General features: G+C 37.3%; 1 protein-coding gene across 1 annotated transcript in view; it reads right to left on the minus strand.

The window, feature by feature from the left end:
• Positions 1–6,239: 6,239 nt before the first annotated feature.
• Positions 6,240–24,774, minus strand: part of LOC107295865 (sex comb on midleg-like protein 2) — a 32,273-nt gene continuing 13,738 nt past the window's right edge. Inside the window, exons 3-6 of the mRNA XM_015825203.1 lie at positions 7,719–7,789; positions 7,020–7,254; positions 6,708–6,796; positions 6,240–6,389 (exon numbers count right to left, since the gene is read on the minus strand). Of these exons, the coding sequence (XP_015680689.1) occupies positions 6,240–6,389; positions 6,708–6,796; positions 7,020–7,254; positions 7,719–7,789 (545 nt within the window). The remainder of the gene's footprint in view (positions 6,390–6,707; positions 6,797–7,019; positions 7,255–7,718; positions 7,790–24,774) is intronic.

Below are 24,774 nucleotides of genomic sequence, written 5' to 3' on the forward strand. Positions count from 1 at the left end.
AAAAGAAAGCCAGAGTCATATTTAAAAATGGGACGTAAAACTTTATTTAATGGGTTAAAAAGGCTTTTTAGAGATATTGACTGATTTAATACTAACTGAGATGAAAACTATTGACTAGATTATAGTTTGGAATTGTAATATGGAAAAGGTTTTAAATAAGGAGTTATTAGGATAAGAAGTAGAATATATATGTGAAATACAGTAAGAAAGTATTCTTTGGAATAACATGTTTGTTTTAAGTATGATAATTACTCTGATGGGATTTAAATTTTACTTAATCGGTTAAAAAGGCTTTCTAGAGATATGGATTGATTTAATGTTTAGGATTTAAACCTATAACCGAGATGAAAATTATTGTTTAGATTATAGTCTCGAGTTGTAATACAAAAAAGGTTTTAAATGAAGAGTTATTAGGATAAGAAATAGAATATATTTGGGAAATAGAGTAAGAATGTATTTTTTTGGAATAATATTTCTATTTTAGGTATGATAATCACTTTGTAATGGAATAAGAACAAGAAAATGGATTGTGACAATGGAAGACATGGTATTAGTAAATGAGCTATCAGAATAAGAAATAGAATATATTTGGGAAATGTAAGAATGTAACTGTTGGAAAGCTTAAAACCAGGATTTGGACTTGTATAGTAAAATGTTATTGATAATTCTCTTGATTGATTGAATTTCATTTAGAAATATATTAATTTGAATATGTTATATTAATTGAGGGAAATAGAGAGGGAACCTTTAAGGAGTTAACCTGACCTATATATGTATGACTTTGTTTTGGGATAACTAATTACCCCATCACCACGTTGTTTCCCAGGCACCTTGATGTAAAAATTGAAAAATTAATAAAACTTGTTTTTTTTTTAAAAAAAAGAGTCAAACAAAACAACGTTCTATTATCTTATTAATGAAAAAGTTATTAGAAAAGCAAAAGTTTTCAATGTCATACCTGTCAATGTCAGAAATATGAATAGGTCATTTACAATCTCTAAAATGATACAAAATATTGTGTTTTTAAACTAGCAGGAGACTGTAAGAAAGCCACGCATACTTGAATAATGTGAGTTTAATAGTTGTTCAAGTGATAAATTACTACCAGGATTTTTGTTCTTTCTTAATCTTTTTGGTTAAGTTGCAAGTTCAGCAAACAGAAACTAATATTTTCTATTAACTTATTTTAAGTTAATAATATTATATCTACCTAATTTCTAAATCTTTTTTTATATAAAGATAAGTATATATGTTACCAGCAATGTGTGAAAAGCTGGCAATGTATAGAATGTCTAGGAAATATATAGAATGCGCTATGCTTTTAGGCAAAATATGAAATGTCTGTTATTTTAATATGCTATATACAATGCATTCAGAAAGTATTCAGACCCCCTTCACTTTTGTCAATTTTGTTATGCTGCAGCCTGATTCTACAGTTGTTGAAATTCATTTTTTCTCATTAATCTACACTCAGTACCCCATAATGACAAAGTGAAAACAGAATTTTAAAAATGTCTGTAAATTTATTAAAAAGAAAAAACTGAAATATCACATTGGCATAAGTATTCAGACCCTTCACTCAGTACTTCATTGAAGCACCTTTGGCAGCAATTACAGCCTCGAGTCCTTTTGGGTATGACCTGATAAGCTGTACACAACTGGATTGGGGGATTTTCTGCCTTTCTTCTTTGCAAGTCCTCTCAAGCTCAGTCAGGTTGGATCACGGCCATTGGTGAACAGTCATTTTCAGGTCCCTCCAGAGATGTTCAATAGGGTTTAAGTCAGGGCTCTGATATAGTTGTCCCTAAACCACTCCTGTGTTGTCTTGGCTGTGTGCTTAAGATCATTGTCATGATGAAAAGTCAATCTTCAGCCCAGTCTGAGGTCCTGAGAGTTGTGTAACAGGTTTTCATTGAGGATATCCCTGTACTTTGCTCCATTCAGCTTTCCTGCCAAACTTCTTCCATTTGAGAATTATGGAGGCCACTGTGCTCTTAGGAACCTTTAGTGCAGCAGAAATTTTGTTGTAGCCTTCCCCAGATCTGTGCCTTGAAATAATCCTGTCTATGAGCTCTGCAGGCAGTTCCTTTGACCTCATGCTACAGTATGCATTGTCAGCTGTTAGGCCTTCTATAGAGAAGTGTGTGCCTTTCCAAAGCATGTCGAATCAGTTTAATTTACCACAAGTTAACTCCAATCAAAGTATAGAAACATGTAGCAATGATCAAGAGAAATGGGAGACAACGCAGCTAAATTTCAAGTGTTGTTGGAAAGGGTCTGAATACTTATGCCAATGTGATATTTCAGTTTTTTCTTTTTAATAAATTTACAGACATTTCTAAAATTCTGTTTTCACTTTGTCATTATGGGGTACTGAGTGTAGATTAATGAGAAAAAATGAATTTCAACAACTGTAGAATCAGGCTGCAGTATAACAAAATTGACAAAAGTGAAGAGGGTCTGAATACTTTCTTAATGCACTGTACTTTCCCTAGGCATTGTATATAATGCCTAGGCATTATGCAGACAAGAACTATTTAGATAAAGTATGAAAAGAGAATCATGAAAAGGGTTACGGTTACAGTTAACAAACGTTGGCTAGCTCTTTATATTGAAAAGATGTAAATGAAAATGAAAGAAGAAATGCAAAATAAAGTACAGGACTTTCTTACTGAAAATAAACAAGAGAAAAAGACAAGTATTAAACTACATATTGCAACAAGGAAGGCTAGAATGGTATTTTTAGCAAGAGTACTTTATACTTTGCCAGTTTTTCTTTTGGCATTGCATAGGGTGCCTAGGAAATGTGTGAAATATTAAGCATTTCATACATTTAGGTCTCATTTTGGCATCTATAGATTTCCTAATTAGGCATCTATAGATGCCTAATTTTACAGACTGAAGGTAACATATATACCATTCGTTGTTTTTTTTAATAAAATTTTATTAATTTTTATAATTAAACAATAAGTAATATGATGCATTTATAACACAAACACACACAAAAAAACAATCCAACTCAATACATTATCGGAAACGCTCGGCAGTCCCCGCCCTGCCTCCGCCCTCATCCACTTACCTTTCCTTCCTACCTCTAGCCCACAGCCTCTCCTCTTTCCTCCTTCCCACTTCTACATCCCCACTCTTCCTGACCACCTCCTCGAGTGCAAGTCGGGGTACCAGCCGAGCATTTCCTCTTATCAATACAATTATTATTAACATATGAATACATCAATTTTGTTTTAATACCCCTAATCCCCTTCCCCCCCCTGAGCTTCCCGGAACCAAATACAGGACTAAAACAGATCATTCCAAATCTAAATTACAATTTAACTAAACAAATATAATACTATCAGTATATACCTACTTTAACTCTAATAAGGCAATTAAATTAATTAAAATTAATTAAAAAATAATATATCTACTCAAAAACTATATAACATTTAATCACTCCATACATCTAATATAATCTATCCACCTTCAACATTTAAACTTTACATAATTTTTTCTTACATTTTACACTTAAATTTTCCCTTCACTTTCTTCCCTCTCCAGTCTATACTTTCAATAAAATCTTAAGTCAATACCTCCTGCTTCACAGCTGGAAAAATAAAATAAAATCCCAATCTTAATTTTTTACCTCTTTTAGAAAAAAAAAAAGAACAAAAAGCTCTTTACAAACATATGATAAACTAATTTATTCCATTTCCATAATAAAGTCTCATTTCCAGCATTTATCCATCTTTTGGCTTACAAAGCTTGCTAAGCATTCCTTGCATGTCTGTGGCTGCAGCTCTCTTTGGCCTCGCCCCTCCCACTGGCTCCGAAGGCTGTGGATATGTTATAGAAACTGTTTCTTTTTGTTGCTCTCTCTCTTTACGCCTATAAGCAGCACGGGTCATCCTTTGCTCCTTTTGAGGAACTTCTACCGATAATGACATGGCCCCAGGCAATTCCACAACAAGTTGCTCCATCAGATCTTCTTGTGCTTTAGATGACGATGATGGTGACGTATCAGCTTTCAGGACCGACATATAAAAGTCTTTGGCTTTTTGAACAGAGTTTAATCTATGTCTGGTCCCTGCGAAATTTAATATAATACCCAAAGGAATTTCCCATCTGAAAGGTATCTGCCGCTTCTTTAACTCCTGAGTCAAAAATGTAAAATCCTTTCTTCTTCTTAAAATCTTAGAAGGTATTTCTTTTAAAAGTATAATATCTTGTGCGGCAATTTGAAATCNTTTTTCTATTTCTCCACAAATCACCTCTGGGTTGCAATTCAATACCAGGGCCAAAGCTGTCACAACTTCCTCTTTAAGTTTCTCTTGTGGGTCCTCTGCAAGACCCCTGATTCTCAGAGCAAATTCCAATTGTTTAAATTGCAACATTAACATATCATTTTGAAAAGTTTCCACTCCTTCCTCTACCTTTTCAAGTCTATCCTCCGTTCCCTCCATTTTCTCCATTAATTCATCCACTCGTCTACCCGATCAATATGAACTGCAAGTCCTTGAAAAATATGTGATAAATTTTCACAAAGTTCCTGATTTTTCTTATCCAAAAGTTCTTCTGTTTGTTTCAAAGTCTGCAATGAGGACTTGGCTAAAGCCTCTTGTAAATCTTTAAGTGTAATGGAAGGAGGAGGTGTTGGTGGGGGAGATCTAGGTTTTTGTTGTTGAGTTTGCACCACAGGAGAAGAAATAGCTGCTTTAGACAACGCAGGAACAGTACATTTTGAAGCCATTCTGCCAAATTACTTTTTTAAAAATCACAGCAAGTATAAACTTAAAAAGCTTGACTTTAAATAAATTAAAAAAAAATTAAAATCCTTTAAAGTACATCCACAACCGGAAAGAAAGTGAAAGTTTTCCTTTTGTTAAAAAAAAAGGAACGCTTCCGCGGCCATTTTCTTGTCACTTTCACTTATAGAAAGTAAAAAATCCCAATAAAGTCTTCGAGTTAAAGTCACTTTTTAACTAAAATAAAAATCCCCTGTCAGATTCCGTCTGTTTCAAAAGTTACTCATAAGCAGATACAATGTAACAGCAGTGGCGGCGACGTCTGGCTTTGCTCCGAGGAACGAAGACACACCGAGCTGCGGAGAAGAGGTCAGGACTCCGGGGGAGTTCTCACCTACATCCCCCCAGGATCGCTCCTGGGGAGACTAGGGAACTCAACCCCTATCCCGACCAAACTCACTTTCTCCCCTTCGCCCGGGGAGAAAGTTCCGAGCCGCGAAACAGCTGATCCACGCTGTTTTAACGGCTTTGACGCAGTCCCGGGCTGGAGGCTGAAGAAAAAGCCTCCTTCGGCGGCGCCTCGCCACAGGAAGCCGATACCATTCGTTTTACCATTGATAATTTGGAAGCATTATTTGATAATATGGACATGGTGCCAATTTGTACCTTAATTCATGCATTTTCTGATAACTACCTATTTGACCTTTTATTTCTTCTACCCTCTATCCTAGTTATACTCAGTACCTTTGATGCATTGCTTTCTCTGGATAATGTGAGAATACTGAGCAGTCCCAATACCTTAATTCCCAGAAATCTGAAAGCTTACATCGACTACTGTTCCATTTGCCATTCCTTGGCCCAGAAAACTCCTTCTACTTACAAGATTTGTTTTGCTTCTTATATAAAAGATAAAAAAAATCTCATTAATACAGCAATATTTTATTCAGTCTGACTGAATATCCTTGACTTTGGAACAAGATACAAATTGACTAGATAAGAAATAAATTATATTTTTAAAATTAATAAACTACTGAAAGGCAGTTTGGAAATCATTTCTTACTCATTTGCAATGAATTTATTAAGAAAAATATTTCTAGACAGAACTGTATGTACAATGAACACATATTTAATATTTTAAAGAGCAATTAAAGTATAAATTATATATATATGTTCAAAGCAATCTTTTATGTTTTTTCACTCTCACTCTATATTTTATTAAGTTGGATTTTATATAGGAACTGACATATTTATGTAAGGACTTGCCTCAACCAGATCTCCCAAGAAAGCAGAACTCTTGAAACAGGCATTGTCTCAAAAGGAACTTTTTATTGAGAGTTAGTGATGGCAAGTGAGCAAAGCAAGGTCTGAGATTTGGCGTGCAAAGGATTACATCAAAAAGGCAATTTACAACTACTCTCCCCAGTGTCCAACCGTCTATTGAAATCCAGCCAATCCACAGGTGCCACCGTGTTATGAGAAGCTGGAGTTTCAGTGGGCTTCTCAAGGTCTTTCTTGGTTTTGTTTCCCAACGATCCAGGCTCCACTGTCTGGAGATAAGGCAGATGTTTTCAGGTCGCATTCCTCTCGCCCAGAGGGAGGGCATCTCATACAGAGCAGAGCAAAGCAAACAACAATTCCCCTGCAAGCACCCTTCCCCCAGTAGTATAGCAAGCCCCGAAAATAAATAGGCAAAAGCAAGAAAGGGAAAAAAGAGAAGGGTTAAAGGCAATTATAATTGAGGGGCTCTGACAATTTAATATGTTACTTCTGATTTGTAAAATGCCTCTCAAATGACATAAACTCAGCACCATAAATGAAATTTTATCTTGAATTTGTTTCATGTAACGTAAGTCAAGTTTCCTTTATAGTTTATATGGCACTTGCCAATGGTTGGAATCACAATTTGGGCTTTCTATGCTCCAGTAGACAACAGAACACAGGGGACTTCTCAGCAACCAAGCTTCTTACCTTCTTAAAGAATATAGCAGGTGCCATTTCAGCTCCATTTAGGGTTCTTAGGAGGAACATTGGCCAAGACGATGCATTCATCTGGAACCCTAATGTGACAATAAATACATAATGGATATGATTTAAGACAAAAAGCAAAGTGGAGATGGGATGGAAGCAAAGCACGGTTGACCCATCACCAGTGCAAAGCACTCCAAATACAATCTATAACATTATATCCATTCTTTTTCCTCTTGATTTATGACTATTTCATTGTTTGCTATTTCCAAAAATGATCCCTGTAAATCAAACTGTTGAATTATGTTTCCTTACCCAAAGGAGGCTGAAGCATTCCTCCTTTCTTTTCACACGTTCCAATTTGCTGTATATCAGAGGAATCCACTAGCCTCCAGAAATCATTTTTGTTATCACTTCCATCAAGACGCAGCCTTAATCTAGTACCTGAGATTCCAATAACTGTAGCTATACACACAGAGGTAACATTCCGGGGGTCATGAGCTTCCAACTTCATACCCACTTTGAAATCATTGCTAGGGGGAATCTTAGACTACAAAAGGAAAGATAACAAAAGGTTTGCAGTATAGTTTAACAATCTGTTGGCTTAGTTTTTTAAATAGTAACATATATAGAGAGTGCAGTATGTGGAATTTAATGAGCATTTTTCCACATGCACCAGTTTGATATTATACAAATGCATCATTTTACATTTCAATAACAAATCAACACATGCAATCTAAATTTCATGATATTCTTCTCTGTGCAACAAGCATTTAATAGTACTTTGTGTTTTGATTAGAGACATCAAAAATGGTGATTGTTATTTTCAACCACATGAAGAAGCTATAAGTCCAACAATAATGCTTCTTATATTAATAATTCTTATTAACATGAATACACCATGTACCACATTAAGTGCATACTACATTAAATGCTACACTTATAAGTAAAGCAGTTCAACAGTTAACAAACACATTAATTTTAGGAGTGGCTCTTAATATTTTAAATTATCACCTGTCTGAAATACTGTGAAGGAGCAGCTACAGACCCAGTTTCTTTCAAGTAGTTGTCCCACTTAAAATATTCTATGAAAAAATGGAAATATTTAAACTTTAAAACAGCAATATAAATACTACATAAATATACTTCAGGCTATAGGAATGTAAATAAAATCTTAAGGAATTTACAAAAATATAAGAATATTTTTCCCAAACATGTTAAAAATAATTATAACAATTGTGAAAAATGCATTTTTAAATTATCTTTTTAACCTGGACTGAATTTAATTGCTATATTGTAGCACATAAATTATCAAATTAATTAATTGGAATTACTTGAATGTTAGTGTAGTCAGCTTTTTCCCATAAGATTCCATCTCAAAGAAACAATACACTGAATGTGGCCTTGTAAATGTAGAAAAGTGCTAAAAGAGAGAATTCGGATTAAAGCATGCAAGACAGATGGTTGCCAAGCCTTTCCCCTTAATATCTATATCCAGCTAAGGCAGGGTAGGCAACCCAAAACACTCACAGAGCCACTTGGACCCATTTCCCACCAAAAACAAAACACTCGAAGCTGCAAAACCCTTTTGATATCTAAAATGAAGATAACACTGCATATATCCTTTTTTACCTTTATGTATGTATGTATGTATGTATGTATATGTATATATCATAAAGGTAAAAAGGATATATGCAGTGTTATCTTCATTTTAGATGTCAAAAGGGTCTCTCTCTCTCTGTCTCTCTCCCTCCCTCCCTCTCTCTCTCTCCCTCCCTCTCTCTTTCTGCCCTTGGTCTGCCAGTCCTCTTCTCTCTCTCTCTCTCTCTCTCTCTCTCTCTCTCTCTCTCTCTCTCTCTCTCTCTTTTTTTTTCTCCCTCTCTCTGATCTTCTGCTCACCTGGCAAGCTGGCTTCAAGCTCAGGGGTAGGCAACCTCGGCTCTTTTATGACTCATGGACTTCAACTCCCAGAATTCCTGAGTCAGCATAGCTGGGCTAGCTAGCTCTCTCCTGCCCTTCCTGCTTCCCGCAGAGACGCAGCAAACGGAGGAGCCCCGCCCAAAAAGCTTTTCAGCTTGTCGGAAAACACCGTGAGTCCACTCTCTTTTACACACACAGACAAACACAGAGAGAGACAGAGACAGAGAGAGAAGCAGGGAAGTGCAAGTGCCTCTCTCTGTCTCTGTCTCTCTCTGCAAATGGCAGAGGAGGCTGGAAGCCACAGGGGAAGGCTCAAAGAGCTGCATGCGGCTCTGGAGCCGCAGGTTGCCAACCTGTGAGCTAAGGTGAACTCACCATCACCCTGATAACTTGTTCCACTATCACTACTCTTACTGTTTGGAAGGTTTCCAAATATTCAACTGCAGTACAAACTGTCTGTAATGGTTATTCTTTGTCCTGAAGTAAAGGATATTCAAGTATTTGAGGAGTGCTTGTATATTCCCTGTCTTCTCTTCTAAACACTAAACCTTTCAAAACGCTTTAATCTGTTCTCAAAAGACTTAATTTTTTTAGTTCAATGATCATCCTCACTGCCATTCACTGAACACTTCTTAAAATATGATGCCTAGAATTGGACATACAGTAATCAAGATGTAGTCTGACCAAAGCAGCATGTAGTGGAATTAGTACTTTCTGATTATTTGGAAATTGTACAGGTAATCCTCACTTTACGACCAGTTGCTTAGCAACAGTTTGAAGTTACAATGGACCTCCTCAGGACTACTTATGACCCAGATTTGAAGTTCTGTTGGCTCCCCTTCTCCCTCATGGTCCCATGATTGCATTCTGGGCACTCAACAATAGGCCCACATTTACAGATGTTTGCAGTCATGTGAAACTGGTGTTTCCTTCTGGTTCCAGAAAAAAATGCCCACTGTAGATAGTGTATTCTCTTAATTACTGCCACATTCACTTAACAACCAATACTTGTGAAATTGGGTAGTCACATGGTGACCCACTTAACAACTAGGATAACGTACAACCATAATTCCAGGCTCAATGATAGTTGTAAGTTGAGAACTACCTATACATGAATAGATCTACTCTAAATTTACATTTGTCTTTTTAGCATTTATTATTTAATATATGATGTTTTAATACTTCATGTATTGGAGGAATATTTATACGGAAATAAAAAGAAACACTGTTTATACAGCAATGAGTTAATCTAGGGCATCAGCTCAGATATTATAAAGTAATAAAATGTGGAGGTGAGAGCATTCTGCAGAAAAAGACAAATTTACAAGATTTATCTAGATCAGCGGTTCTCAACCTGTGGGCCACGACCCTTTTGGGGGTCGAACGACCCTTTCACAGGGGTTGCCTAAGACCATCGGAAAACACATATTTCCGATGGTCTTAGGAACCGAGACACTGCCAAAGCTGCCGCCGTCGCCTCAGGAACGCGCAGTGGACGAGCCAAGGAAAAGAACTGAATGAGGAGAGGGGGCGTGTCCGTCTGCGTGTTTGTGTGTGCGTTTGTGTAGAGTCGTTATTTTCAACTCCCAATATTACGAAGAAAAAAAAAGGTTGACGTGAATAAAATGTGGAAGACAAGCGCTGTGTGTGTGTGTGTGCGCGCGGGGTGTTAATCGTATTCTTTCCCTCGTCACGCGCCTTGAGCTGCGACACCAATAACCGTCTGCTCTCAGTTCGTGACGAACGGGGCTCTTCTCTCTTTTTCCATCCCATATTTACATTATGATTCATAACAGTAGCAAAATTACAGTTATGAAGTAGCAACAAAAATAATTTTATGGTTGGGGGTCACCACATGAGGAACTGTATTAAAGGGTCGCGGCATTAGGAAGGTTGAGAACCACTGATCTAGATGAAGATTTATTCAACACAGTTATACCTCACAAACCAATTTACAATTCAATAAAGGTATTGGAAGCAACTATCTATATTAATTCAAGAACAAGGTTGCTATGGCTATTAAAACATGTTTAAACAATCAAACAATAAAGGACCCATATAAAATATTTGTGGATTTCCTTCACACATCTTGCATCTCAACTCATTTAATCTTTAGTTCTAAAGCAAGCGGAGACTAATCCATATTCTCTATCACAGGGATTTGATAAGTGCCTTACAATATGCTACCTATATAGAATCAATATAGATGAAAGTGTATATATAACTCAGGATTGAACTGTGGAATACACTTATGATGTTATCTAGTCAGGTTATTGCCAAAATAACCAAGATATCCAGAAGATTGCACTCCAACTGTCCACTGTTTGTTAAGATCACTCAACTGAGACAGATTCTTCAGATGAAATGGAACTACAGCAAAATAATCTAGAATTTTGGAGAGTCACTGAAGCAGAAAGCTGATTGGAACATTTGAACAGAATAATTCTAATGCTACTTGAGGACACCACCTCAAGAAAGGCTGCCCTAAATCCACCAAAACCTGGCAATAATCTGCGTGAGATTTAAGGTAGCTTTTTTTCAGTTCAGTAAGCACAAGGCATTTTTACTCTGTAGACATGCATATATCACTACCAATGGCTTCTGAATTTTTTTTAACAAATATGAAAAACCACAATCCAAAATGGCATATAGTTCATGAAAGGCTTTGAGCAGCAAAGAAGGTGATAGAATGTGAAATATATTCAGACTTCAAATTCTTGGCCAATAAATCTTCATGCAACAGATTAGAGCCAAATTATTGCAAATGTCTGCAGTCTGCACTGGTGATAACCATAAAACTGTTCTGTTTCCCAGCTGCAAGCAATTGCAATATATACAGATGGCAGTATAGACCATCTGTCGAGCCAATCATATATTCTAAGTAAAAGCTACAGCATGAGAATAAATAATATGCTATATTTTTTTCAAGATACTGACACTTCTCAGTGAATTTAATCCTTACAGGGACTTGCTTTATTCCTTTGCACCTACTCTTTTTTATTATTTTTCTTTTTTCCCCCCACTTGACTTTTATTATTTTATCAATATATATAAAATACAAAGAAAAACAAAAATAGGAAATTAAGAGAAGAAAAAAGAGAGGGGGAAAGAAAATATGAGGTACAAGGGAAGAAAGAAAAAAAGCACTGACTTCCGACTGTTTTTAGCATGGTACAAGATAAGAACATTCCAGCCTCCACTTTTTACATTTACACTTTATTATGTAATGAAGGGTTCTGTAACTGAAACAAAAAGAAATTATTTAGCCTAACTATTGCTATCTCATTTTTGTAATCAGCATTTGCGTCAGAGACAAATTTCATGCAAGTGTGGGAAAATGTACATGGATGGGATGTACTGAAGGAGGGAATAAGGGAGTGTACAGGAATGATTGATGTCTTCCTTATGATGTAATGGCTCTGATGTCTGATTTTCATTGGCTAACAAAGATTATAAAGCAATGCTACTAACTTTCTGAGGTGTGGCACTTCTGGATGTAACTCTGCCACCATTCCAGATTGTTTGCCACCCAGCTGTTTTATTTGATCAATTAAAGCACTGTTTCCTCAAGAAGCCTCCGTTTGAGTTGCCTGATTAGACTTTTAATGGTATCTCAAATTTAAGTAAGGGCCAGGGACCTTACATTTCTGGCGTCCGAACAGGGACATGGAAGGTGGAATTTGGTAGGTAGAAACAATTATTCTGGAATGAGGAGGAGGTTGGGGGAGTGTGTGTGTGTGTGTGAAATGCCTGAAAGGCAGGTTAGTTGCCTGCAATGTGATAGAGATGAATGACTGTTAAGTAAACCACCTGTAAGGGACCCCCGCATAAGAGAGAGCATGGCCAGCCCCTATATCGAAGAAAAGATATCGAGAAATCTCTAGAGAGTCATTCATTTGCACTGAGCAAATGAACTGGTGTTTAAGGGAAGAGGAGGGGCCATGTTTCCAATAGGCTATGTGTTAGCCCATTGGAAAGCACTGAAATTGTGGCAGTGAAAACAATCTTCAAGAAAGCAATGTTGCAAAATTTTGTACACCTCCATTTGGCTAGCTTATTTTTTTAACAACTTCAGCCACGGAAGAAAAGAAAAGAAAAATTCAAAGAAGAACTGAATGCAAGTTTTTTTCTCTCTCTCTAATCTGGCTCTTTGGATGTACATTCAATTCCTTTCTGTTAGACACTGGCGCCATCTACTGTCCTTGGAAACCATTCCTGTTATCGGACATGAAGAGAGGAGGCTGATCTCTGCAGTTTTCCCCTCCCCCTTCTCACTGGCAAAGGGCCCCAAATTCAACATTCCTTTTGGTCCTTCCCCACTGTCATTTGAATTTGCTGGGAAAAATTGGAAGCAACCATAAATGTTCCCCTCCCTTTTTAGAGAAAAGTTAAAAAGAAAGGCGTGCTTTGGCCTCAAACCCCAAATTGATGTGTTTCTTAAATATTTGGCCATCCAGAACATTAAGCTTGGACTTGGAATGGTGAGAAAGGTAAGAGGTAGTTAAGAGCCCTCAAAAATCACATCTTGATTTTTCTCACTTCTCGGAGGACAAGCAACAGGCCTGGAAATGTTGTCTTAATGGTATTTGTGTATGTGTGTATGTCTGTGTTGTTTTGTGTTATTTCCAAAACTTGAAAGAGGGAGAAAACCCTCTGACAACAACAAACAAAAAGACCTTATTTAAAAATAAATGGTTTGCCTGGAAAAAGTATGAAATGAAATATCTATATATGAAATTGTTTATGCAAGTAGTTTGAATGGAAGTGAATGTGTGAGTATGCTGAATGTGCAAATGCCTGTGTGTGTGTGTGTGTGTGAATCCCCCACCCCAGGCTCTGAAAGAAACAGTAAATTGCAGATTTTGTTGCTGTTGTTGTTGTGGACTAAGTAAAACGTGTTTGCATGAGAATGTGAAGAGAGAAAACTATTTTGTTGGAAGAATCATGTAAGTGAGAGAAATTCAAAAGGGGCCGAGATCCCTGTGCAGGTTTTTTTAAAATTTTGTTCAACCTTCTTCGTTACCGGCTTGCTATGTTTTTTTTATTTTTTATTTGGAAGAGAGAGATGGAAAAAGAAGGGGGGGGGTTGATTATTTTAAAACTTTTTTTCTCTGCTTAACTCTGGCCTCAAAGAAGGAGGGAAGGAGGGGGAAAGTGAAATCTGAGATCTGCTCTTGCAATTTTGCTCAGGAACACAGAACAAAAAGAAATCTAATTCAGGCAAGACATAATGTTACTTGTAACCAGATAAGAACTCAGAGAAAAATTTGGCATTGGAACACACTGAAAGTCTTTTCAGATTTAAAATGTTAGTTAATTCTATATATACTCATCAACCAAAGGAAATGATTCTGAAGTGTTTTGCTTAGATTTATAGATGTTTTTAAAAATTTGATGCTCTAGTTTCAGTCTTTGCATAGACATATATTTTCAGTACATTAACTCAGAATACCTCATTAAGCTTGTTTGTTTTTTTTTGTGAAGTTGCTGTTTATTTTATTGGGAGCACCTGTGTTGAACCTCCCCAACTTAGAGAAGCCTTTTTATCTCTTTATGAATTTATGAATTATGGATTTAAATTATTTAAAAGAAACAGACCACATAAAAGAGGAGGCGGAGTTGCTCTCTATATAAGAAACAATTACATCTCTACAGAAATAGAGCACAACAATGATGAAACCTGTCTTGAATGCATTTGGATCAATATAAAAGGGGGAAAATGTCATTGCCATAGGTGTATACTACAGGCCACCCAACCAAACAGAGGAAATGGATGAATTTTTTGCTAGTCAGCTAACTAAGGTATGTAGGAAGCACATCACAATAGTAATGGGGGACTTTAACTACCCTGACATCAACTGGGAGACAAACTCTGCACTAAGTGGAAGATCAAACAGATTCCTTGCAAACCTAGCAGACAACTTTGTCTCCCAAAAAGTAGAGAAGGGAACTAGGGGATTAGCCATTTTGGATCTAATTCTCACTAACAGAGATGAAATGATAGAAGGTGTTGAAGCCACAGGAACTTTGGGAGGAAGTGATCATGCAATATTGGAATTCAACATTATGGAAGCACAAGCAATAGAACACAGTCAAACTAGACTCTTGAACTTTAAGAGAGCTAATTTCAATAAACTTAGAGAGGGCTTGGGCAGGATTCCATGGATGAGAATCCTCAAGGGGAAAACAACACAAGAAGCTTGGGAAATTTTGAAAAGTGAGATAATAAAAGCCCAGTCTAGCACAATACCAACAAAGAGGAAAAATAACAGCTCTCAAAAGAAACCAGCATGTCTGCATAAAGAACTCTCTGATAAATTGAAAGATAAAAAGGACAAGTATAGAAAGTGGAAAGAAGGACACATAACTAAGTCAGAATATCAACAAATAGCCCGAGCCTGCAAAGATGAAGTGAGGAAAGCTAAGGCTCAAAATGAACTAAGGCTTGCGACCAAAGTCAAAAATAACAAAAAAAGCTTCTTTCAACATATAAAAAACAAGAAAAAAGTGAAGGAAATGATTGGTCCACTAGTGGGTGAAAATGGCAAGAAGGTGACAAGCAACAGGGAGAAAGCAGAACTATTTAACTCGTTTTTTGCATCTGTCTTTACACAAAGGGAAAAAACAGACCAACCTACCAAAAACAGTGCCACAAAAAACAGAATAGAAACGCAAGTTAAGATAGGCAAGAAAATAGTAAGTGAGCACCTATCCAGGCTAGATGAGTTCAAATCACCAGGACCAGATGGATTACACCCCAAGGTTCTCAAGGAACTGGCAGATATGATCTCAGAACCATTGAACTATATTTTTCAAAGATCCTGGAGCACTGGGGAACTACCGGAAGACTGGAAAACTGGAACTACCTATCAGCCTGACCTCAATACCTGGGAAGATTCTGGAAAAGATAATCAAACAACGAATCAGCGAACACCTAGAGGCAAACAAAGTCATTACTAAAAGCCAACATGGGTTTGTCAAAAACAGATCATGCCAGACAAACCTTATTACATTCTTTGACCAAGTGTCAAAATTAGTGGAACAGAGGAATGCTGTGGATATAATTTAATTGGACTTCAGTAAGGCATTTGATAAAGTAGATCACAACCTACTACTCGATAAAATAGAAAAATGTGGGTTAGACAGTATCACCACCAGATGGATTCATAGCTGGCTGACCGGCCGTACTCAGCGTGTGGTCCTCAATGGAACTGCATCTACATGGAGGGAAGTTTGTAGTGGGGTGCCCCAGGGCTCTGTTCTAGGCCCAGTGCTCTTCAACATCTTCATCAATGATTTGGACGAGGGGATAGATGGGGAACTCATCAAATTTGCGGATGACACCAAGCTGGCAGGAATAGCCAACACTCCAGAAGACCGGCTTAAGATACAGGAGGATCTGGACAGACTTGAACACTGGGCACTATCTAACAAAATGAAATTCAATGGTGAAAAAAGTAAGATTCTACATTTAGGCAAGAAAAACCAAATGTACAGGTATAGTATAGGGGGTACCTTGCTCAATAGTAGTAACTGTGAGAGGGATCTTGGAGTCCTAGTGGACAATCACTTAAATATGAGCCAGCAGTGTGCTGCAGCTGCCAAAAAGGCCAACACAGTGCTAGGCTGCATTAACAGAGGGATAGAATCAAGATCACGTGAAGTATTAATACCACTTTACAATGCCTTGGTAAGGCCACACTTGGAATACTGCATCCAGTTTCGGTCACCATGATGTAAAAAAAGATGCTGAGACTCTAGAAAGAGTACAGAGAAGAGCAACAAAGATGACTAGGGGACTGGAGGCTAAAGCATATAAGGAAAGGCTGCTGGAATTGGGTATGTCTAGTTTAATGAAGAGAAGGACAAGGGGGGACATGATAGCAGTGTTCCAATATCTCAGGGGCTGTCACAAAGAAGAGGGAGTCAAGCTATTTTCCAAAGCACCTGAAGGCAGAACAAGAAGCAACGGATGGAAACTAACCAAAGAGAGAAGCAACCTAGAACAATTAACCAGTGGAACAACCTGTCTCCAGAAGCAGTGAATGCTCCAACACTGGAAGTTTTAAAGAAGAGACTGGACAGCCATTTGTCTGAAATGGTATAGGGTTTCCTTCCTGAGCAGGGGGTTGGACTAGATGACCTTCAAGGTACCTTCCAACTTTTTTATTATTATTATTAATTATTATTATTATTATTATTATTATTATTATTATTATTATTATTATTATTATTATTATTACGTAGATTCTGGAATAGCGAAAGGTGTGTTAGCTCAGGACTGGGCTGGGAGAAAGAAACCAGTTGATTTGAACCCTGCCCAGTTCTTGAGCTCAATGAACTAGTCTGATTAGAACATGAAGTTCTAGAATTGCAGACAACGTTTTGGCCTGATTTGTTTACAGATGGATCTAGCAAAATAGCTGAAGGGAGGGCATCATGGATGTGTGGTGTCAGAAGTGGAGAAGAGAATGTTGGTGGAGGCTGGGGGGAGGCTCTCCCTCCCTTTGGTTAGCTCAAGCCTGTGGGCTCTGAGCCAGGCTCTGAGGTTGTTCATGAGGAAGAAACGAAAATGTGGTTATTTTTCAAAAATTTGGAAAGAAAGAAGATTAATAGTAAAAAGGGAAAGAGTTAGCTCACATGAAGTTGGTGCAGAAGCAGCAGAAATGGCACACAGAAGGAAGTGAATGTTTGAGAAGGAGGAGTTAAAGAATGTGTTTAGGTTGTTTTTTTGAAAGCTTATGTTGTAGATGGTACATAGTGGCTGGACAGGTTGTGACATCTAGTGGTGAGGCCATTTCAATACAGGCCTCAGTTCTGGAAAACTTGGCTTTGAAATGATGTATGGGAGTTGTACGAAGGTTCAAGTATATCAATGAAGAAGAGAAGAAAGTTACTCAGTATTTGCATAATCTGGCACAGGTTTTGTCTTCTATCTCAGTACAGGCCCAGGCTGGCCTACCACCTGTCTCTGACCATCATTGTTCCTGGATAATGGGTTCAGGTGAAAGAACTGTCACCTAAAAGTTCCAACCCTAAGTGGTTCCATCCCCGTCAAGTCCTCCTGAGCACATCAATTGCAGTGAGAAGTGGAAGGAATCAAGGCGGGGCCACGAAAAGTTCCATCTTCCCCTCTCCAATGGCAAGTCCAGCAGTTGGACGGCCTAACTTCGACCTGCCTTGCCTGTTGAACTGTTTCCATCTAACTAGGAGGAAAACTTCAATGAATTGGACTAACCTGGAAATCGTGTTTCTAGTATCTGGACTGTATATTGCTATATTTTTCTTACTTTGTTGCTGCTGTTTCCCCCACACCTTCTTCAGACCATGGGCCCGATAATTAAAGGAACAAAAGGGAGTTGTGTTTATAACAAGACTACATATTCCACTTGCAAAGTGAGGGATAGGGTCACTTGTTATGCTCCTGTCAATACAGTAAAGCCCTACCAACAACTTCAAATCTGGACATATGGAGGGACGCACAGACAATACCTTTTGGAAAGAATAACACAAGACTTATGGATAGAGCCAGCGTCTTCTTTGATGCATGTAAAGCTATTGACTATAATCAAGCTAAATGGACTAAGTGTGGAGTGATGGGGTGGAAACAAGCCTACTTATTTCATGCAAAATACATTTATACATCTTACCAAACCTGGCACAATCGAAGGAAATTCAATGTGATTAAAGGAGTCAGCACTTCCCAGTGCAACGCTGATTCCTGCAACCCAGTGTGCTTCGAGATAACCAGACCAGTGGATTTCTCAGCATCATTTGGACTAGCTATCGATGGAACCGGACACAAATATGGCTTCAAGCTGACACTATTATACCACCGTCCCAGAAACATTTTAGAGTTTTTCATTGTTTTTACGATCAACTGAAAATCACAATTGAGATCCCTCAGAAGCAAAGAACCTTTTTATTGATCTGGCCGAAAGAATTGCTTCATCTCTAAATGTGACTAATTGTTACATGTGTGTGTGGGTACCAACATGGGTGAACAATAGCCTTGGGAAGCATGTGAAATAAATTTTACTGCCCTGACTAGTCAAAATCTCACTTGAAAAGCCACCAATAGACCCAATGTGTGCACTCTGACCACTTCCATAGTGGGAAACCTCTGTTATTTTTTATTTTTTTTAAAAAAAACAGAATGTTTTGGTAAAGCCCTTGGGGAGACTTAGGTGTGAACATCTCTTGTAGGTGAGCACCTCAGCATCCTTTTGGTGGATTACCACCGATTCGGCCCAACGCCCAGATCCCCTGGCAAACATTCCCCAACTGTCTACCTTATGGACCAATCTAACAGACGCAACCCTCACTTTGACCACCCCAGACGAACCTATTACTTGGGCAGAAGATGGAATATATGGTTGTAGGACTTTTGTTTAACAGAACTATTAGACTGCAAACTGTATTAGAAATAATTACAAATTAAGGGCATTTAGAATAACATAATGCTATTTTGCTTCTCTATACTACGCTTGTGCAGGAACCTCCATTAGCCCGAAGCAAGAAGCACATGTTCAGAGAGATAAAGAAAACTGATTGGTTAAAATAACACTACAAAAGAAAGTTTTGTGAAAACAAGGTGGTGTGGCTTTCCTTTTACACGCTGCTGCCTTCTTGTGGAGGAAATACACCCAGCTTCTTCAGAAACCTGGATAGCTACCATGGACACAAGCTGGTTTGGAGAGATCTTTGGTGATTGGCAAACGGAAATTTTTCTGGTTGTGTTAGCTTTTGGAGGTCTGGTTTTGCCATGTTTGATTCCTGTTATCCAAAGAACAGTTACTTCTACCATCTCGGGGATGACAGTCATAGCATCCTCTGTAAGTAGTGATAAACCCCATAAGCCAGCCAAGGTCCTGACTATCAGCGCAATAACAAAGGAATATACATCATTGGTCACCAAGTAACAGAAAGCATTCTGTTACAAAATTAAAAAGGGATAAATGAAGGGTTCTGTAACTGGAACAAAAAGAAATTGTTTAGCCTAACTATTTCTATCTCACTTTTGTAATCAGCGTTTGCATGAGGGACAAATTTCATGCAAGCATGGGAAACATGTACATGGATGGGATGTACTGAAGGAGGGAATAAGGGAGTGTACAGGAATGATTGATGTCTTCCTTATGATGTAGTGGCTCTGTTGTCTGATTTTCATTGGCTAACAAAGTTTATAAAGCAATGCTACTAACTTTCTAAGGTGTGGCACTTCTGAACATAACTCTGCCAGCATTCCAGATTGTTTGCCACCCAGCTGTTTTATTTGATCAATTAAAGCATTGTTTCCTCAAGAAGCCTCCTTTTGAGTTGCCTGATTAGACTTTTAATAGTATCTCAAATTTAAGTAAGGGCCAGGGACCTTACAGTAATTAGCCATTTCTATAACAACAAATCTATCTAATTGGCAAAACCAAACTCAAAGTTTTATTTTTTTTCATCACAAGCACAAAATCCAGAAGTAATATCCAAATAAAAAACATAATTAAATAAATTCTCCTCTTTGAATAAAACAATCACTTTAATCATTTCTGCTTTATCTTCCTTGCTGTGGAAATAATGTGTATTTCTATTTGCACTTAATAATCTTTATAAAGTATCACTATTTATATTAAGAATTCACTGTATTCTTTCAGATTCTTTAAAGGTAAAATATTTTTTCATCCATTTTAAAACACTAAACTTTTTGTTAAAAACATTTCTGAAATCAAAACTTTCTAGTACATCTTTTTTTTAACTTCCTCTTAACATGCATACTTTAAAGTTCACTATTAAATTTAGATCACTCCCTCCAAGTTACCCTCATAGAATAACTTTTCTTCTTGTATACATCCTTTCTAAAACTCTAAACTTTTCTTTAAACTAATACAACATTCTCTTTAATTTTCTCCTAACACAGATACTCTCAAGTACACTTTCAATAATATTTTACAAACTTTAGGAATTAAGCATTATATATAAAGGAAAAATACATTTTCAAACTTTAGATTAAGACTTTCAGTTACAAATATCAAACCGATAAAAATCCATCCTAATTCCAATTGATTCATTAAGTTTAAGTCACTCCTTCCAACTTGTCTTCATGGAATAAAGTCTTTTTCTTCTCTGGAATTTTTGTCAAGTAGTTATAAGCAGTGGTAGTTAAGTAGTTATAAGCAGTTCGGGAGGCCTTTAGGCCTTCCAGGCCTAGAACAGCCCACCGGAAGTGCATGATGTCACTTCCGGAAGTCTGTTCTAGGCATCGGAGGCCCAGGCCTGCATCAAATATGAGAACCCGTTGTTCAGGTATTTGAATTCCACCACTGGTTATAAGCTTCTCTTTTTCTCAAAGATTTCTCAATCTTGTTAATGTCCATAAGGAAAAGGTTCCAAATTTGTCCTTTTAAAGGTAGCAGAATTTCTTGGATTTCTTCTTTCAATTGTATTGGGAGTACATTTAAATCATCATAATAAGAGTTGGTGGCAGGTTTATATTCCAAAATTGCAACTGACTCCTCTGCATTGTCAGCTACTTATGAAATTGCCTCTGTGGTTTAGTAATTTCTATACATATTTGCATTGTGAAGTAGTTTGAGAAGTTTTTTTAATGACCTTTGAGCATAGCTGATCTATAAACTGATGGATTTTATTTAAAGATTTTTCAAATACATCTCTAATAATTTGCTCCTCCATATTCTTAACTCCCTCTTTAGTCAATGAGTAACTTTTTTGTAAATCACTTAAGAATTGCTGGCCAATCAGGAATAAAAAAAATCAGAAAGTTTTAGCCACCCACAGCAAAGTAGACCAAACTACAAATTACTAAAAATAATAAACTACTAAAAATAATAAACTTTCTACCACAACTTTCTACCCTTATATTTCTCCGTCAACTTTTTTTTTTTTTAAAGATACTCCACACTTCCTTATTTTTGGCTTGCCTTAGCAGCCTTCTTTCTTGTTGTTTAACACTGAATAAATCCCCAAAATGGTGCAGATCTTCAAAAAGGAGTAACAGGCTGTGACTAAAGAGAGCCTCTTTTAGCCTAATAAAGATTTGGCACACAGGCTGCTTCAAAGCGCAGCTCCTGAAGCTACTTTCAGACCTTTGCTGTATCGGAAGATCTTGAGCGATAATTCTAGGACTTTCCCTAACTCAGGAGAGTCACATAAACTAAAGAAATGTCGGTTCCTTCTGTTGCTAGTTGAAAAAACTACTGCCCAGGAAAAAATTCTTCAGGGATCCCTCCCTGCCTTGTAGTCAGTTGGCCATCTTTTCACCGGAAGTCCTTTGCACTTACTTTTCTAACAGTAGCAAGGCAGCCAAACAGAAAAAGATGTTCAGATAAATGTTTATAGTGAATGCAAACCAAAGTATTTTATATATTGCCCAGTAATAAATTCTTGTTTTTGCTAATAGTCTATGTACAGTTAGCTATCATGTAGCTTTGCAAAATGGCCAACTTCTATGTGTTTCACTCCATTAATTGCTACACATAAACTAATAATACTATGCTGTCATCTGGTGTTTCCGATGGGTAGGTCTCCTTCAAGCTGACCTTGACTCTTGGTGTAACTTTCTTGGCAATTATACCAAAGTTAGATACCACGAAATAATAGGAAGTTTCTTAGCAAGAAGCTGAAGTTCTTCCAGAGTAATTTAAGGTTTCACTGGTTATTCAACAATAGAACATTGACTTCTATTAGGCTTTATTGCAACTATGGTATCCAACTTTTCTATTGTTTCTAAGCATGCAATGAACCACAAATAACACAACTGTATACTATGCAAATTCACCTCATAGATTTACTCAAGGGTAAGAAAATTGTGTGAGAACAAACATTGTTTTATAATTTCATATATATATATATATATTTAGAATCAGGAAAGAAAATACATCTCATTCTGCAATACAGGTAGTCCTTGGGTTACAACCAATCATTCAAAGTTATGATGGCACTGAATGAGTGATCCTCAAAGTTCCAGCTGTCACAGCACCCAAGTGGTCACATGATTGCAATCTAGGTGCTTGGCAATCAGCTCATACCTATGATTGTTGCACTGGCCTGCAGTCACATGACTGCAATTTTTAACTTCCCCACCAGCTTCCGACTAGTAAAGTCAATGGGAAACCAGCAGAGGTCACAAATTGCTCTGATAAGTCTCCTCCACCCATGCACCTCACCTAGCCCCTCGGCACTCATAACACATCAGCCACCTATACACCCAAGCTGCTCGCACTGCACCTCCCTGGATATCTGCACACTTCCAACTGGCAACCGCACCCTTGCACATTCTCCTTCCCCATCAATTGTGCACACTCCAAGCCACACAACACTCATGCCATACCTCCTCAGCTACTCATTTACCTTCTCCCACTTGGCAACATCCACCCCAAGTCCTGTTGTGCTCACATACTGTTCCTGAGCTTCAATGTGCTCCTTCCACACAACCTCGGCCATTCCCACACCTTCCTGGCTATTTGGGTACCCTTTTTCACCAGGCAGCAGCACCCTCGTACACCCTCCCCAAGCATTGTACTTGTGCCATGCCTTCCTCACTTAATGATAGCACACCAGGAATTGCAGGAATTTCTAAGAGATGCAGTTTTGTTTATGACTGTGTCACTTAGTGATGGAAATTCTGGTCCTATTTGCTGTCATAACTCAAGGACTACCTGTATATTAACAGTACCAATTTTAATAAAATTGTAAGCTGTATGTGTGTGTGTAATGCTTGCATATATAGTACCTAAACACATTCCCAGAACAAATTTCCTATTTTATTTGACAGAATGGTATCTTCTCTAATAAGTTTTATTACCTACAATTTTATCAATATTCAGATTTTAAAGCAATTATTTCACAAAAATGAATTATTTATCAAGAAAGTTCAATTTCCATTTGCCTAAATGCTACAGTATTATTCCGTATAATAGCAACCTTTAATGGAGACTACTACCAGAATTATAATCAAAACATTGAGAAACAGATACGAGCATACTTTTTGTAACTGCAAGGCTTATACATTTAAAAAATTATTTATAAAACATTTAATGGAATTAAAAATCACCCTCATCAAACTGCTTTAAATATAATTGTAGTTCTTCAAGTGTTCATCTCTGAATGCAATCTATGCATTCTTATTTGATTCTTCCATATCTGTGGCATTTTTTTTAAGCAGGAAATGCTTTTGTCCAATGTGTGCATGATCCTGGGGATAGTTCCTACCTTTCCTCTTAATTTCTAACCAAGCCAAGGAGAAATGTTTAGATTGCTATTAAACTGGATGCCTAAAGTGAAAAAAAATGAGAGGATCTTATGAATGCAGATGCCCAAAGAGGTACAGTTGCATGAAAAAATAAGATTTTTATTTTTTTTTGCATTCTCTCTGCCTCCAATATATAGTGGAATAGCAAATGTAGCTCATGGTAGGAGCAGATGGCAGAAGAATCCAAAAAGAACTGTTCAGCTAAAGAAGGCATTCAAACAAGCTTGAGCACTGAAATCATGATGTCTAGAAAAGGTTGAATGTTGAGATCGTGTGAAGGCCCTACTTAGAGTGTTACTTTTATGAACATTGTGAATAAAGCATTTCTAACAGTAAATTTATAGAAAATATAGTGATATAATCTATCTACTGCAATATAAGAACTTTTTAAGATCATAGCTGTTTGTAGAAAAAAGATTAAGAGAATAAGAAACTGGTTTAAATGGACTCCAACACATTTTATGCAGAAGGCAAGATTAGGTTTTCTGTCAGTGTGACTCCAAGGGGCATCTGTCTATATACAGGTAGTCTTCAACTTACGACAGACCTCCCCAAAGCTACTTATGATCCATTTTCAAAATAACGGCCGTGCATACGCCACCATGGTCACATGATCACATTTCAGGTACTTGGCAACCAGCACATATTTATCACTGTTTGCAGCATCTCACGGTCATGTGACTGCAATATGTATTTATTTATTTTTTGCTGTTTTCTAGCATTTACTTCAAGAACACCCATTGGGGGAAATTTACTGATTGATGCTTCAACCCACAACTGTAATGATTTAGAGCTCTATTACAGTAGTAACCTGAGAACTACCTGTAGCATACAATTTACCAACCCAACAGATGAGCATCAACTGCAAAATACTTGCAAGTTAGAAACTTA

This window comes from Protobothrops mucrosquamatus, unplaced genomic scaffold (genome assembly GCF_001527695.2).
Source record: "Protobothrops mucrosquamatus isolate PMUCROS unplaced genomic scaffold, P.Mucros_1.0 scaffold_198, whole genome shotgun sequence".
In the NCBI taxonomy this organism is placed as follows: domain Eukaryota; kingdom Metazoa; phylum Chordata; class Lepidosauria; order Squamata; family Viperidae; genus Protobothrops; species Protobothrops mucrosquamatus.